Consider the following 14,964-nt stretch of genomic DNA (forward strand, 5'->3'; position numbering starts at 1 on the left):
ATTGTCTATATTCTATATTTTAATATATTGTAATACCCTATGGGCTACGTTCAAACTGGCAAAATCACTTTACCTTGATGCCATTTTTGTTGTAATTGTAATTGTAATTTTACTTCAATAACTAGACTTGCATTTCCTGAAGGAAATACTATAGGGCTTGAAAAGGTGTGACCCTCTGCTCCATCTGCCCCTCTGCTCCATTTGCCCCTCTGCTCCCTCTGCTCCATCACCCCCTCTGCTCCATCTGCCCCTCTGCTCTATCTGCCCCATTTGCCCCTCTCCCTCATCTGCCCCTCTGCTCCATCTGCCCCATTTGACCCTCTGCTCCATCTGCCCCCTCTACTCCATCTGCCCCATTTGCCCCTTTCCCTCATCTGCCCCTCTGCTCCATCTGCCCCATTTGACCCTCTGCTCCATCTGCCCCCTCTACTCCATCTGCCCCATTTGCCCCTCTCCCTCATCTGCCCCTCTGCTTTATCTGCCCTTTTGCCCCATCTGCCCCTCTGCTCCATCTGCCCCCTTTTGCCCCATCTGCCCCCTTTTGCCCCATCTGCCCCTCTGCTCCATCTGCCCCCTTTGCCCCATCTGCCCCTCTGCTCCATCTGCCCCTTTGCCCCATCTGCTCTATCTGCCCCATTTGCCCCTCACCCTCATCTGCCCCTTTGCCCCATCTGCTCCATCTGCTCTATCTGCCCCATTTGCCCCTCACCCTCATCTGCCCCTCTGCTCCATCTGCCCCTCTTCTCCATCTGCCACTCTGTTCCATCTGCCCCTCTGCTCCATCTGCCCCTCTGCTCTAGCTGCCCCTCTGCTCCATCTGCCCCTCTGCATGTATGTATGTATGTGTGTGTGTGTGTGTGGTGTATATGTGTGTGTGACTGTGTGGAGTGGGTATGAGAGAGATGCAGGTGTGTGCGCGTGCGTGTGTGGGGGAGGGGGAGAGACATTCAAAAATAACTGACACTCTGTCTCTGCCACTCTGAGTGGAGAAGCCTTGTTTTATGTGATTTGCACCCTCCGAACAAATGGTCGTAGTTCAGGACCCATTTAACCTATCGTTTCACCGAAGAGATTGTGTGAGAGAGGACCCCTTGCTGATGATTTTGATATATTTTGGTGTGGTTTGACCCAAAAATGACTAATTTATGACAAGTTAAAAACACACAAAAATCTCAACAAAGCTGATTCTGATACTGATATATTTATATGGGGGCCAATGGGGCAGTTTTCTGTGTCTAGTGCCAAACAAATGCTCATAACTCTAAAACTAATTCATCAAATGATTAGATATCAAATGATTAGATTAGATATTAGAAATTTGAAGAAAAGGAATAACAATATTGGGCTTTTCAAGCCCTATAAAAATTTGGAGAAAAGGAATAACAATATAGAAGCCCTATAATAAATAAATAAATAATTTTATTATAGATATAAATAAATAAATAAATAAAATATTCACATAATTCCACATGATGTCATAATACCTGCTCTGTCGTCATAACGACGGCATAACAAATTAGGGTCATTGCATGTACAGTATAATTCCATATCAGTCTGTATAAAGATGACGAAGTGGAAAGATATTAAAAGGTGTCTCTGGTTCTGGTGCTGTTGCTGCCGAGCCACCCAAGAAGATTCTGATGACACAGACACAGAGGAGGAATCCAGAAGAGTTAAAAAGAAAGATAGAATTAAAAAGAAAAAAAGAAAAAACAAAACAGAAATAAACCAGGAGACAGGCAACACCCATGGCCTGAGTGAGTATATGAGTACAATGGCGACATGGCATATATTGGGGCTTATTTAAGGTTTTTTTCTTTTAACACAGCTGACTTTGGTGTTTATTGGTAAAACCAATAAGTGAAAAGTAGAAAAAGAAAATGATCATTTGACAGCTTCATAATTTTTATGAAGTCAGTGGTGTTGCTGTGGCAACATACCAACAAACCCAGGTCCACAAATAGTGATAGTCTCAATATAAATCAATAATGATTCAATTACATTTGTGTCTTTCTGCTTCGCTTTGTATATTTATTGATTAGAAAAAGTCTTTGAAGGGATTTTTTATGGGTTGTGTATGCAGAGATGGGGACTCGAGTTTGCGACTCACACTTAGGTCGCATATACAGTGACTTCAGACTCGACTTAGACTTGCATTCAAAAGACTTCCAACTCGACTTGGACTCGTGATTTGAGACTCGTGAACAATCTTTTATTTGTAATGTTCTTTTGTGTTTCATTTGACAAATTTGTGTTCGGTCGTGGAGGCCTCATAATGCGCCCGCACCGAGCCAGGCTAAGTGCAAGTGCCCTTGTTTTTTTAATATGTAATGCGTTCATTGCATAAACATTTTCCTTGTATTGGGACACTGAAAAACACCTTGAAGTTCAAATTCAAAAGTTCAGAAGTTCAAGTCAAAACTGTGTTTGATCCAGTTCATTAGGAGACAAAAAGTTGTCCCTGTGGATGTGAATAATGTCAGATTCATTATTATTGTAAAATCTGAATTCTGTTTTAAATTTTTTATTTTATAATCAATAATTTGGTTGCTATTTTCTTTATATGCAGACATTTCATATATATATATATATACTGCTGAAAGAAGAGAATATTGTATCCAGAAAAATGTCAGTTTTGTAAGAAAAATACTTTTTGGAGAAAAATACAGATAGAAAATTTATCTGGAAAACATTTGTGTGTGCGCACGCTTTTTCAAATTATATTTTTTCTTTTACTAGTTTAAGCTATGATACATCAGAAGTGTCATAACAGACCATTACAACTATAAAGTGATTTGCGACTACAGTGTCACTCAAATATTTGGGACTTGACTTGGACTTGAGACTAAATACTTGAGACTTGACTTGGACTCAGAGGTGTCAATTCCAGGTTCAGAAAGTAAAAGTCCTCACCAGGATTTTGCTCAGGCTTCCTGGATTGTGTTGATTCCACAAATTTTACCTGGATTGCACTAATTAGAAAATCTAGCAAGCTTGAGCAAAATCCTTTTTCTTTCTGAAACTGGAATTGACACCTCTGCTTGGACTTGAGACCAAATACTTGAGACTTGACTTGGACTTGCAAAAAATGACTTGTGAGCATCTCTGGTGTATGGTTATTTTGGCTTTAGTGGTGTTAAAATGTTCAGTTTAACAGCCAAACGTAATTCCAATGTTATTCAACATTTTAATTCATACAGAATCTCATGATAACACCACTGATTATCCGATCACATCAAATTTGTCAGAACTTCATTGATGTCAATACCAGACAAATTAAATTATTTAAAAAATAACACAGCTCAGCTGAAAAACACTCGTCTGACATTTTCATGTAGTATTAATGTTTTGTATTTTTCTGACATCAACATGTTCAAAATTGAGTAACAGAAAATGCACAGATCAAATGAAAAACACTCATCTGTTATTACCATGCAACATTTACCATGCAAAAATCTTTTTTGCAGTAGCACTTTTGAATAAAAGTGCTCCGGATGAGGCCTGTGAGGAGCACATCCACGTTCCCCATGATGAGACTAAGGACTCTTGTAGCCGACCTCTAGGTGAGCGAGACATATTCATAAAAATTCCTTTCTGATAACTCATTTGCTAATTTGATGACATCAAGCTGTTCAATAGCTTTTAATATCAATGCAAGACATGCTTTTAACACAGTTCAGCTGAAGAACATTCAGCTGTTATCATATAATACTTAATTAATGTATGTTCAAAAAAACTTGTTTATCCAGAAACACCTGTGAATAAAAGTGCTCTGGATGATGTCTGTGAGGATCTCCCCCACGTACTCCCGGACGAGGACTACCCACCTCTAGGTGACCAAGAGACAATCATACAGAATCTCAATTTGATAACATATTTCATAATTTGCTGACATCAACGTGTTCAATAGTTATTCATATTAGACAATCGCACATTAACACAATTCAGATGAAAAACATTCACCTGTTACTTTCATGTAATATTTAATTATGGCTTCTTGAAAAAATTGTTTTTGCAGTAGCACCTTTGAATAACTCTAGGTGAGCAAGACATTTTCATAAAAAATCTGATTTCTAATAACTCATTTGCTAATTTGATGACATCAAGCTGTTCAATAGCTTTTAATATCAGTACAAGACATGCTTTTAACACAGTTCAGCTGAAAAATGTTCACCTGTTATTACAATGTAATATGTAATTAGGACTTGTTGAAAAAATCTTTTGTCACAGAAACACCTGTGAATAAAAGTGTTCTGGACGAAGCCTGTGAGGAGCTGCTCCACGTTCTCCTGGACGAGACTGAGGAGTCTGACAACCCACCTCTAGGTGACCAAGACACATTTATACTGAATATCAAGCTGATAACATGTTGTAATTTGCTGATATCAACATGTTCAATAGTTATTTTCATATAACTCAACTCAACTTTATTCATAGAGCACTTTAAAGACGGCAGCCAAAACAAAGTGCTGTACATAAGAATAGAACATTACACATAAAACAAATAATAACAAAAAATGGATAAAACAATATTACCTAAAGTGGTAAAAGTAATCAATAGAACAAATCAAAGAATTAAACTAAAACAGTAAAAACTAAAAATATACAAAGTCTCATGCTGTGTTAAAAGCCAATGAATTAAGACTTGTTTTAAAAATGGGCAGTGAAGGGGCTTGTCTAACATGCAGTGGTAGGTTGTTCCATAATCTAGGAGCAGCGATGGAAAAAGCTCTATCCCCTCTGAGCTTACGCTTTGACCTCGGCACCTCCAGGGGCAGCTGATCAGCTGACCTGAGGCACTGAGCAGTGGTGTGGGGATGGAGCAGCTCGGCGTAATATAAGTTTACATTAACACAATTAAGATGAGAAACATTCACCTGTTATTATCATGTAATATGTAATTAATGTAATATTTTAAAAATCTTTGTAGAAACAGATTTGAAAATCAGTCCTCAGGGTGAGGCTTCGAGTTCTCGCCCCCTGTCCCGGATCAGCCACCAGACACGCATCACTCTCGAGCACTTCACCTTCCATAAAGTACTGGGCATGGGAGGCTTTGGCAAGGTAGAGTCTTCCCCTTCACGCGGCTCCCGCGTCCTCCACACACGCACTGACTCTGTGTCTCTCATCACTTCTCCTGACTATTCACTTATCATTTTTACACATCTGTCCTTTTACCCTTCTATTGTTAAATACTATATCCCCTATAGACCAAACAAGCACTATTCCATAAAATCTTCATATTTCATGGATGTGTGTGTGTGTGTGTGTGTGTGTGTGTGTGTGTGTGTGTGTGTGTGTGTGTGTGTGTGTGTTTTGGTTTCACTCTGGTCTGTTTGTCTATTTCTCTCCCTTGGTCCCTGCTCAGGTTTTTCTGGCTGAACTTAAAGGCAGTGAGGCTTGGTTTGCCGTGAAAGCCTTGAAGAAAGACAAAGTGCTGAAGAAGAAAAATGTAGAGTACCCCATGGTGGAGAAGCGGGTGCTAGCTCTGGCCTGGGACAACCCCTTCCTTACACACCTTTACTCCACCTTTCAGACCAAGGTAGCAAAGAACAAATGAAAGGTTACATTATACATTTCCTACACCTCTCAGTCAATAGTAATGGGATGTCCAGCAGGACTCTTTTGTGTAGGCAGTAATTAACCACACCAGGCATTGTCACAACTGTTTACTGTAACTTATACTTCATGGAGTCACTGTGGTATTTAAATGATTGTTGAGTCAGTAATTCTGCTTGTACTCATACCAAAGTGTTTATGGCATTGTCTGTGTGTTAGGAGCACTTGTTCTTTGTGATGGAGTATGTGAACGGAGGTGACCTGTACTTCCACTTGAAGTTGCAACGACGCTTTGACCTCGACAGAGCCACGTGAGGCCACACGCACACACACACACACACACACAATGTTTTTGTATGCCTTATATAAATATAAACGTAGGTGTGTGTAATTATAGTCCGGTCTGATGGCTCCTGGTTTGTTTCTTCCTTCCAGATTCTATGCAGCCGAAATTGTGTGTGGACTGCAGTTCCTCCATGGAAAAGGCATCATCTACAGGTTACACACACAAACAAAGCTACATGGACATTCTGTACTTTCACCTTTACTGTTATTGTCTACTAAACCACATTTTTGCCACATTTTTGTATTTCTCTCTTGCATTAGGGATCTCAAGTTGAAGAATGTGTTGCTAAATGGAGATGGTCATATAAAGTTAGCTGATTTTGGCTTGTGTAAAGAAAATGTTTTTGGAGACAATCTTGCCACATCCTGCTGTGGGACAACATACTACATGGCCCCTGAGGTATGAGATGGCATCAGATGAATTTGACATTGAATGTTCTCACCTGTAGCAATGTCAGTGTAATTCAGTATGTGTGTGTGTGTGTGTGTATGTGTGTGTGTGTGTGTGTGTAGATCATTCTGGATAAGCGGTATTCATTTTCAGTGGACTGGTGGTCATTTGGTGTGCTTGTGTATGGGATGCTGATTGGCAAGCATCCATTCACTGGTGATGACAAACTAAAGGTTTATGAGTCCATCCTTAGGGGCAAACCTCACCTCCCTCTCTCCATCACATGGAATGCCAGAAACATGCTAAAGCGAGTAAGCATGCACAAAATCACACCTGATGACACATTAATAATAGTAATAATAATAATAATAATAATAATATTAAAAATAATACTCCACAACCAAGACATGAACAGAGTTCTGCTATTTTGCACTTAGAAAGGAGACACACTGAGATATTTCTATTATGAATAATATTCTTGCTTTTGGTTTTCTTCCATGAACAAAGCTGTTTAAGCGAGACCCTTCTCATAGACTGGGTGTTGTGGATAATATCCGAGGTCAGCCATTTTTCAAGAATGTTAACTGGTCTGCTCTGGAGAGGAGAGAAATCGAACCCCCTTACAAGCCAAAAGTGGTATGAGCTTTCTTTCAATCTCTTACAGTCCTCTCTCATTCCTGTTTTTTTTTTACTTTTCATACTGAATGCTCATGGAGCAAATTGCAAAAATACAGATAGTGAAATGCAGCCTCTGTTCATCATGTGATTTGCTTCCATTCTCCTCCAACCACAGAAATCACCCAATGACTGTAGAAACGTTGATAGGAAGTATTTAAGGGAGCTGCCCCTCCTGTCCCAGTGTGAGAAAGGTGTGGGTGACTCCATGGACCAGAATGCCTTTGCTGGCTTTTCATTTATCAACCAGAGCATGGAGCATCTGCAGAAGTGATGGACACCTGATTCACATCTCACATCAGCACAAATGTGTGAATAAACTATACAGCCAGTGTTTTTATGTGTCACTGACTCTCTCTTCTCAAAATAAAACCTGTATTTTGGGCATGGATTTTAGACTACACCCAAGATCAGGGGTGATTCACAGAAGTGTCAACTGGCCATACCTCCTCCTCCAGGTTATATATTCCATTTTAGGCAATATTTGATACACCCTTGCCAAATCCATGTAGATGTTTTGTTCCAGTAACCATTGATCATTGTAATTCAAAAACATTAGATAATCTCCCATTGATTGTGTCCATGAATCACTGATAACACCTTCAGAGTATGTGGACCGGCAGAGTAAGGGTTAATAACCCAGTTTGTAAAAGAGGTTACTGAAAGTATAGATAAAAATATATAGATTATGTACAGTTGAAGTCAGAACATGCATGTTATACTCTTGCTTTGTATTGTGAGTTTGCAGGGGTATATTTAATTTAAGCATATGTGCATATGGTGTAAACAGTTTCATTTTTGTGTGCATAAAGCTTAGAAATGAAATAAATTTCCTGAAGAGTGCTTCAGAAAATAGAGACCTGGTCAATGAAAGTAGCAAGTGTGATATCTCGCTGGGAAAGTCCTCCACAATCATGTGTGCTTAGAGTGTCAGGGCTGGCTCAGATGCTACACCTTCTACCTCCACAAGAGGCACCCGAGTCAGTCCTAGACTAGCTGGGCGCAATCAGCAATGATCCATTTCAGCCGTTTTTAGGGCTTCTTAAATCATCTCCAGCAGTTATTCTACAAGGGGAACCACATTTCCCAGCCTCTGGTAAAAACTGTTCCCCCTGTGTTCTCAGTGTTAAAGGAGGTACAGATAGTTCAAATGTTACTGTGTGAAATGGTAAAAGAGATATAGTTTATCAGCATGATTAATTTATATCAAATCTACTTCACCTGTAATAAACAGAAGGGGAACCACTTTTGTCAGGTTCTGGTTAAATGTGTTCCCTCTTTTTTCAGTGTAAATATTGTAAATATATATACAGTAAAGTTACTGTGTGAAAGGGTAACAGATATATAGTTTATCAGCATGATTACTGCAGCTGAACATCCACGCTAGCTGAACTGTGTTCTGTTGAAACACTGTAAACAATGCTATGGATAAAAAATATAAAGTAAGAAACGTTACTGCTGTAGAACTAAAACGTAAATGCATTCCAAAAGGTGAAACCGTTTCCAAGATGCAATTATTACAGCAAATGTATATGAAATAATACTACAGACTCATTACTGTACCATATAATGTAGTTTATTCATCAGCAATAATTCATGCCCAATACACCATCCTCACTGGAGTCTGAACAGAGTAACATAGTTTTATATAAACGCTATAAAAGAATAGACCTCAATGAAACACTTTGGATATACAGAGTGGAAAACAAAACGAAATCTAGCTCATCTTTAATATTAAAACCTGTTATAACAACATTCTTATGCTTTTAAGTACGAGTTTATACGGATCTATTTCACAAACTAAGTGAGAAACCGCTTACCCGGAGGAACAGAAAGAAATACAAGAGCAAAGAGAAACACACAGAGCCCGTCTGAGCCTCCCGCAGCACTACGTCATGATTTCGACATGCGCACTGTGGGGGGAACAGGGGGAACTAAATTTACCGTAACACCTGTTATCGGCGCCGACACGGTTACCTCGCTGAACGGATAGTCGGAGAAACAACGCAGCGAGGTTGCGCACTGATCATTGAGTTACGCTGGTTTCAGCACCGTGGACAGCGCTGTTTCCAGCTCCGTTCGCAGCTCTAAGCGTGAAAAGGAGAGGGGGGGGGAAGAGGGGTTTCCCTCAGCGATATCTGGAGCTCCGCTCCTCCATTGCTACACATCACCTTCCTAACGGATTTTTACAAGAGGGGTTGTCACCGATCAAGAATGCAACACCAACCATGGCGAGGAAACCGTGGCCATTTTAATCGAATTTCCCTCTAACCCCCATGGTGGCAAGAAACGACAAAAAGATCACCGGTAAACGTTGACGAAAGTCTGCATTCAGAAGAGAACCGCGCAGTGTGGCGAACTCGCATTCTACCCAGTCACATATCTTTCTATGTTATTTGTCGCCCCGCGACTGTAAATTACTACACGATGCAGGAAATCACACATTTTCCTAAAGAGGTTAAATCGAGTGGTGATAGATGATATAAAACGTTCAATCCTTCTGCACTGTCCACCCTGACGACTGTGCCGAGTTCTCCACGGTCAGATGTGATTTTCAGGATTGATGAGCTGATACGGGAAAATGAATAATTCAACACACAAAACTGTTTCATCACAAGGAAAACGAGACGCAGTCGTCAAAAAGAACACAGCGCATCCCCGCCAGAATGCCTTATATTCTTGTTTTCCGCCTAAGGCGTTGACTGCTACATTAAATTGTATGGGTGAGGCGAAAAGAGGCTTTAGATCTCCGTGGGCATCCAGCACCGCTGCAACAGCAGCTCGACACACACATACGCCGTCACACAACATCCCAGAGATGTGAAGCTCGGGACTCCACACCGCTGGCCAACAACTGGACACACACTTTCCGACAAAGAAAGATTACAACCACGTCATGTAATTTTGATTTACCTGTCAGGACGCCGACCCGGATTTGGTGGTCGTGCTTTGTTAAAATCATCCCGTCAGACGCCATAGTCACCAGCGCTGTCGCCCGCACTGAGATACCCGTCGCTGCAGAAGCAAAAGTCCAGGGGGTGGAGCTGAATCTAGATCCAACTCCTCCCACCGTCGTGTTTTCATTGGTCTGAAGTAATTGCACTACGCAGAGTTGTTTCAGATCAGCCATTCCAAATCACCGTTGTCGTCCTAAATTGGCGTCTTATTTACTCACATGCCGTTCATTTGTGAACAATCACAAATGTGAAAGTAGGTTAATAATAAACCAATTTTCATCTCGCTAATGCTAGTAACTAGTTTCCTTTGGTGATTATACTAAATCTGACTGTTTGCACAAAAAAACCACTGTTAAGTTTATCTAATCTAGGTGTCTAAGTAAGTGACGGTAAAAACTTATGTTAGAAGACGAGCGGTTAGATAAACAGAATACAGATGTATTAAATACTTATGTTTGTTGTGTTCTTCATATTGGACATAAACTGTTAAATTAATTCGTGTTTGCTGTAGTTACTTAAAAATTTGTAATGGTTGTGCTGTTTGGTACCGCATGGACACGTCGAGGGGGGTTATTTAGTAGTGCGTGCATGTAACGGCCATGATCCTCATTAACCAGTTCACTGAAAAACTTCACAACTAATATCATGCTATTTATATTTTTCCATCCATCTATAGATGCATATCACGGTTTTGAAAAAAGGACAGACGCTTTCAGTTGTGCAGTGCACTACTTGTTGCAGTAAATACCACTGATCCATTCTGCACACCTGAAGTGTACCGTCGTAACGAAAAAAATATTTTTTATTAAAGGTAAAAAAAGAAATAGTACATATTTAAGAAATGTACTGTAGGCTACTTTATTATGTTGGCAATCACAGATTATTATTCCTGTCCACTTTTACGTTTTCTTGTAAACTTAAAAAAATGTGTATTGTGTTATTTAAATAACATTCAAAGAACATTTTGATCTTTAAACGGTAAAAGGGTGAATTTATTGGATTTCTATTTCCTGGTCTGAAAACGTAAGCGACACGTAGGAGGAGTTGGATTAGATGCAGCTCCGCCCCCTGGACCGACCAAAAGAAACTATGGACGGTGGGAGGAGTTGGATCTAGATCCAGCTCCACCCCCTGGACTTTTGCTTCTGCAGCGACGGGTACTTGCCCGCGCTCGAGCGAATCGAACCGCGGAGGGGCCAGGGCGGCCAGTCAGACTAGAGTAGAACAGCAAAGATCCAGAGACGGCACGCATATCACATATAGACGGGCCCATTCGATAGAAATGCGGGGGCTGCTTAAACAGCCAGCATCACTTGCCTGGCTGCCTGCCACGTTCCTAGTGTGTAGGCTATTCCAGATTAATTCTTATGAAGAGAGCTATCGATTCCTTCTAAGGACTTTCAGGAAATCTTAAAGCTGCGCTCTCCCAGTTAAATACCCAGGTTGGCATGCCACTGTTATGCCAGTCGCATTTTATTAGATTTTTTCTTCATTTTTTATTTTGCATATTGAAACAATGGCCGTCTCAAATGCTTTCAGCCGTAAATCCTACCACGTCCCGAAGCAAAAGCCACTCTCCTATTTATAGTATGTATCCATGGTTCCATATTTGCCACTTGTTTATTCTGGCGGAATAAAGACAGAGATAGCTGGCCTTCTCTTCCTGCCGTCTGGATTCATTATTCATGGAAAGCCACGTGCTGGAGCGCCTTTTTCGGCCCGTGAACTAGGACAGAGCGCTCGAGCCGACTTCTGCACTCCTGCCACATGGAACAGTTCAGACTGAATGTGCGACTTTAGAGTGGTGCTTGAAACACGAGCATATGAGTGAAGGAGTGATAGACAGAGAAAGAGAGAGAGAGAGAGGCCATAATCCTGGAAGACTGTAATAAAAACGTCCACAAGTTGGTACGGCCAAATAAGAGGGTATATTCAAACAGACTTACAACCGTACAGGACAGAGTCAGTGAACAGCTTAGTGGTCGAACTCTTAAGGTCCGCTCTTATTACCGCTTGTACATGTCTGAACACTATTCGTATAGTAGAAACACGTCAGTTTCAGAGAATAAAGCAGACGACCACATAGACAGTAGGGAGGACCACGGCCACTTAAGGATACGCACAGACTGAATCCACTGGAGTGAAATTGCTACTTGCTGAGTTAGCAAAGACGTCCTGAATCATACAATTAAACTATATTGTACCGGGGGATATACTCGGTTTAAACACGCAAATATTCAGTATACGCATGGGGCGGTATAGATTCACCCCTGTAAGGTTTTGTACATGTGAGAGTGGGCAGATTGTTCATAGGTATTCCAGAGCACACGATTAACAGGCCCGTAGCCAGCATTGTGATGGGGGGGGATCTTTCCCCCCAAAAGTGGACTTTATTTGGCTCTCTACTCCAACGTCCCCTAAATACACGAGCACACTTCAAACCTTTTAATTTAGACATATTTTAGTCATTATAAGTTTGTTGTGAGTCTGTTGTTGCTGTCCTTATTTGTTCGTCTGTTGCTCCCCACTGTTAACATAAATTTGATATAAATGTGTTACTCAAACTTCCTACATCTGTGATGTGACTTCAGTCTCTGTTGCTCACCTCAGTTGTCTGTTGCTTTGTTCCATTGTCTCTGTGGCTGCCCTCCATTGTCTGTCTCTGATGTTGCTGTCCTTTATTGCCTATCTCTCTACTGTTGACATAAATATATAAAAATTACTTCATGAGGTACATGGTCATTAAAACTTAAACTTAAAAACTGAAGTGTTCCATCTTATTCAAATCTTCCTACAACTGTGCTGGGACTTCATTGTCTCTCTCTGTTGCTCACCTAGGTCTGTTGTTGCTCTCCCTCCTCTGTATCTCTGTTGCTGTCTGTCTCTGTTGCTTTTCTTCATTGTCTGTCTATTTTTCCTCTCCATCTTTTGTATATCGCCTTTTTCTTTATTTTTTAATTGGGTCTTGCCTTCACTGTCTGTTTTTCCTCTCCTTTAGGGTCATTTTATGGGAAATCTGACACTTTGGAACCAAACCGACACAGATTTTCATCAAACTTTGTGTGCTTTTTTAGTGGCAATGTAAAACTCCAAAAACTGCATTTGCATGAATCTGGCACTAATATTTCAGAGGTTGTTCATGACATTGCAGGAAAAGACATGTGGAAAAGATACTGACCATTTTAAAATATAGTTTTTTAAATATTCAGATTTTAGTATTTTAATATCTCATAATTTATACTCTGCTAACTGTTGAGTTCAATGTTCGTGTACTCTGTAGAGCCAGAAAAGAGCTAACATTTCCATATTTAACCCCTTTTTTACACCTCTATACTGTGTTTTATTTACTATGGCCTTAGGAGCAAAAGGCATGTTGAGAGTAAAATACACCCTAACTTGATCATCAGCATTGCAAAGTGAGTGACTGAATGTTATTGTCACTTAACCTTTCTTAAAAATCAACTATAATCCAGACTTTGGAGTTATCTGAATAATAACACTAATTGTAGGGGAGATAGCAGGTGGTTGGACTGTATTTTAAACTAAAAGGTTGCACTGTTCAGTTTGCATCAGACACAGTTAAGGAATGCCGGCCAGAGCACTACTTAAGGCATGAAGATGTTGAATGCTCGGAAAGGACGACGCCAGACGGGTGGAACTAAACGTGATTCGATTGTATTCACACTTTAGTTATACAGGTTACAGGGTGGGGATCCGCATTGGGATGTTTGCGTGATCCTGAGCAGAACAGAAATAAATACAATAAATTAAATGCTGTCCATGACGTTACTCTAACATACACACCACACTGTTACACACTAAAATCACTGCTACACACACCTGACAGAGATTAACTGGACTTACACCGAATACCTCGGCAGCGCGTGTAAGCAGCGTGTGCGTTACAGGTTCAGTACGGTCTAATAAATAACGTCAGGATAAACGAGATGTACCAAATATGCCCTGATACTGACTGAAATCAACTTAAATGACAATATGCGGTTACTTACGTGCGTCATTTATGCACACAAACACCAGGATTAATCAGAGGAAGGAGCGAAACTTTCCGAAGTTAGGTGACATACACAGCTTCCGAACTAACTAAGATGGAGGCATACGTAATGACGTAACCGATCTAGCGATGTCAAAATAAGAGCCATTAAGCTGAAGTCAGAAAGTGCATTACATAAAAACAAGGAGAACACCATATCACACGAAAAGTCCATAGCCTTTTCTACAGCCGCCCCCAAATGTACGTGGGACATTTGTAACCAAGGAAAGGCTACTCAAGGGTGAAAACTCTCTTTGCCGACTGGAAGTGCTGGCAGAATCACCAGCCGGGCGACAGGTCGGGTGTAGGTCTGGTCTCTGACCTTCACATCAGCAGATCGGATGTGACCGTCAGGGCTGGGGTGGACCTTGACGATGCGCCCAATAGGCCACATGGCCCTAGGGAGCTGAGGGTCCACGATCATGGCCACAGAGTCTTCTGTGACGTCGGCTGCGGAGGACTGCCACTTCTGTCTGAGCTGCAGCCCAGGTAAGTACAGACGGATGAAGCGAGCCCAGAAGTGGTCGGTCAGCACCTGAGCGTGCTTCCATCTCCGCTGGCTGAGGAGCTCGTCTCTGGGGTAGACGACTTGTGGGAGAGACCCGTTGGGCCGCCCCATCAGAAGACAGTTAGGAGTGACCGGGTCTGGGTCACTGGCATCGGAGGGAACGTACCCCAACGGTTTGGAGTTCAGGATCGCCTCCACTTCAATGAGGACAGTGCGGAGGACCTCCTCCTGCCGCGGTTGAGCGCCTACAGTGGTGTATAAGGCATTCTTCACTGAGCGAATCTCTCTCTCCCACACTCCTCCGAAATGTGGAGCAGCAGGAGGGTTGCAGTGGAAATGAATCCTGTAGGGTGCCAGGAGGGACTGGAAGTCAGGCGACATGGCCGCGAACGCCTCCCGTAACTCTTTGGCACCGGCTCTGAAGTTGGTCCCCTGGTCTGAATAGAGCTCAGCCGGAGTCCCTCTACGGGCGATAAAT

At 41.5% G+C, this 14,964-nt stretch overlaps 1 protein-coding gene and 1 long non-coding RNA gene across 3 annotated transcripts; both read left to right on the forward strand.

Annotated features, from left to right (window-relative positions):
• The first annotated feature begins 1,563 nt into the window (after positions 1-1,563).
• Positions 1,564-4,713, forward strand: LOC143522511 (uncharacterized). Of its 2 annotated transcripts, none has more exons than XR_013133033.1 (3): positions 1,564-1,757; positions 3,468-3,563; positions 3,750-3,958. It is a non-coding gene; the product is annotated as an uncharacterized LOC143522511 (long non-coding RNA). The 2 variants fall into 2 exon arrangements; XR_013133034.1 differs by lacking the exon at positions 1,564-1,757 and adding an exon at positions 4,231-4,713 and having other exon boundaries at positions 3,269-3,563; positions 3,750-3,833.
• Positions 4,714-4,905: 192 nt separating this feature from the next.
• LOC143522366 (protein kinase C delta type-like) lies at positions 4,906-7,421 on the forward strand (the record flags this gene model as incomplete). The annotated part of the gene is made up of 8 exons (XM_077016100.1): positions 4,906-5,064; positions 5,369-5,542; positions 5,779-5,870; positions 5,995-6,057; positions 6,166-6,304; positions 6,418-6,606; positions 6,803-6,931; positions 7,089-7,421. Coding segments are annotated over 8 exons (1,101 nt in total), but the record flags the coding sequence as incomplete, so codon positions are not given.
• Between the last annotated feature and the right edge of the window lie 7,543 nt (positions 7,422-14,964).

The sequence above is a fragment of the Brachyhypopomus gauderio genome, chromosome 9 (assembly GCF_052324685.1).
Source record: "Brachyhypopomus gauderio isolate BG-103 chromosome 9, BGAUD_0.2, whole genome shotgun sequence".
NCBI classification, from domain to species: domain Eukaryota; kingdom Metazoa; phylum Chordata; class Actinopteri; order Gymnotiformes; family Hypopomidae; genus Brachyhypopomus; species Brachyhypopomus gauderio.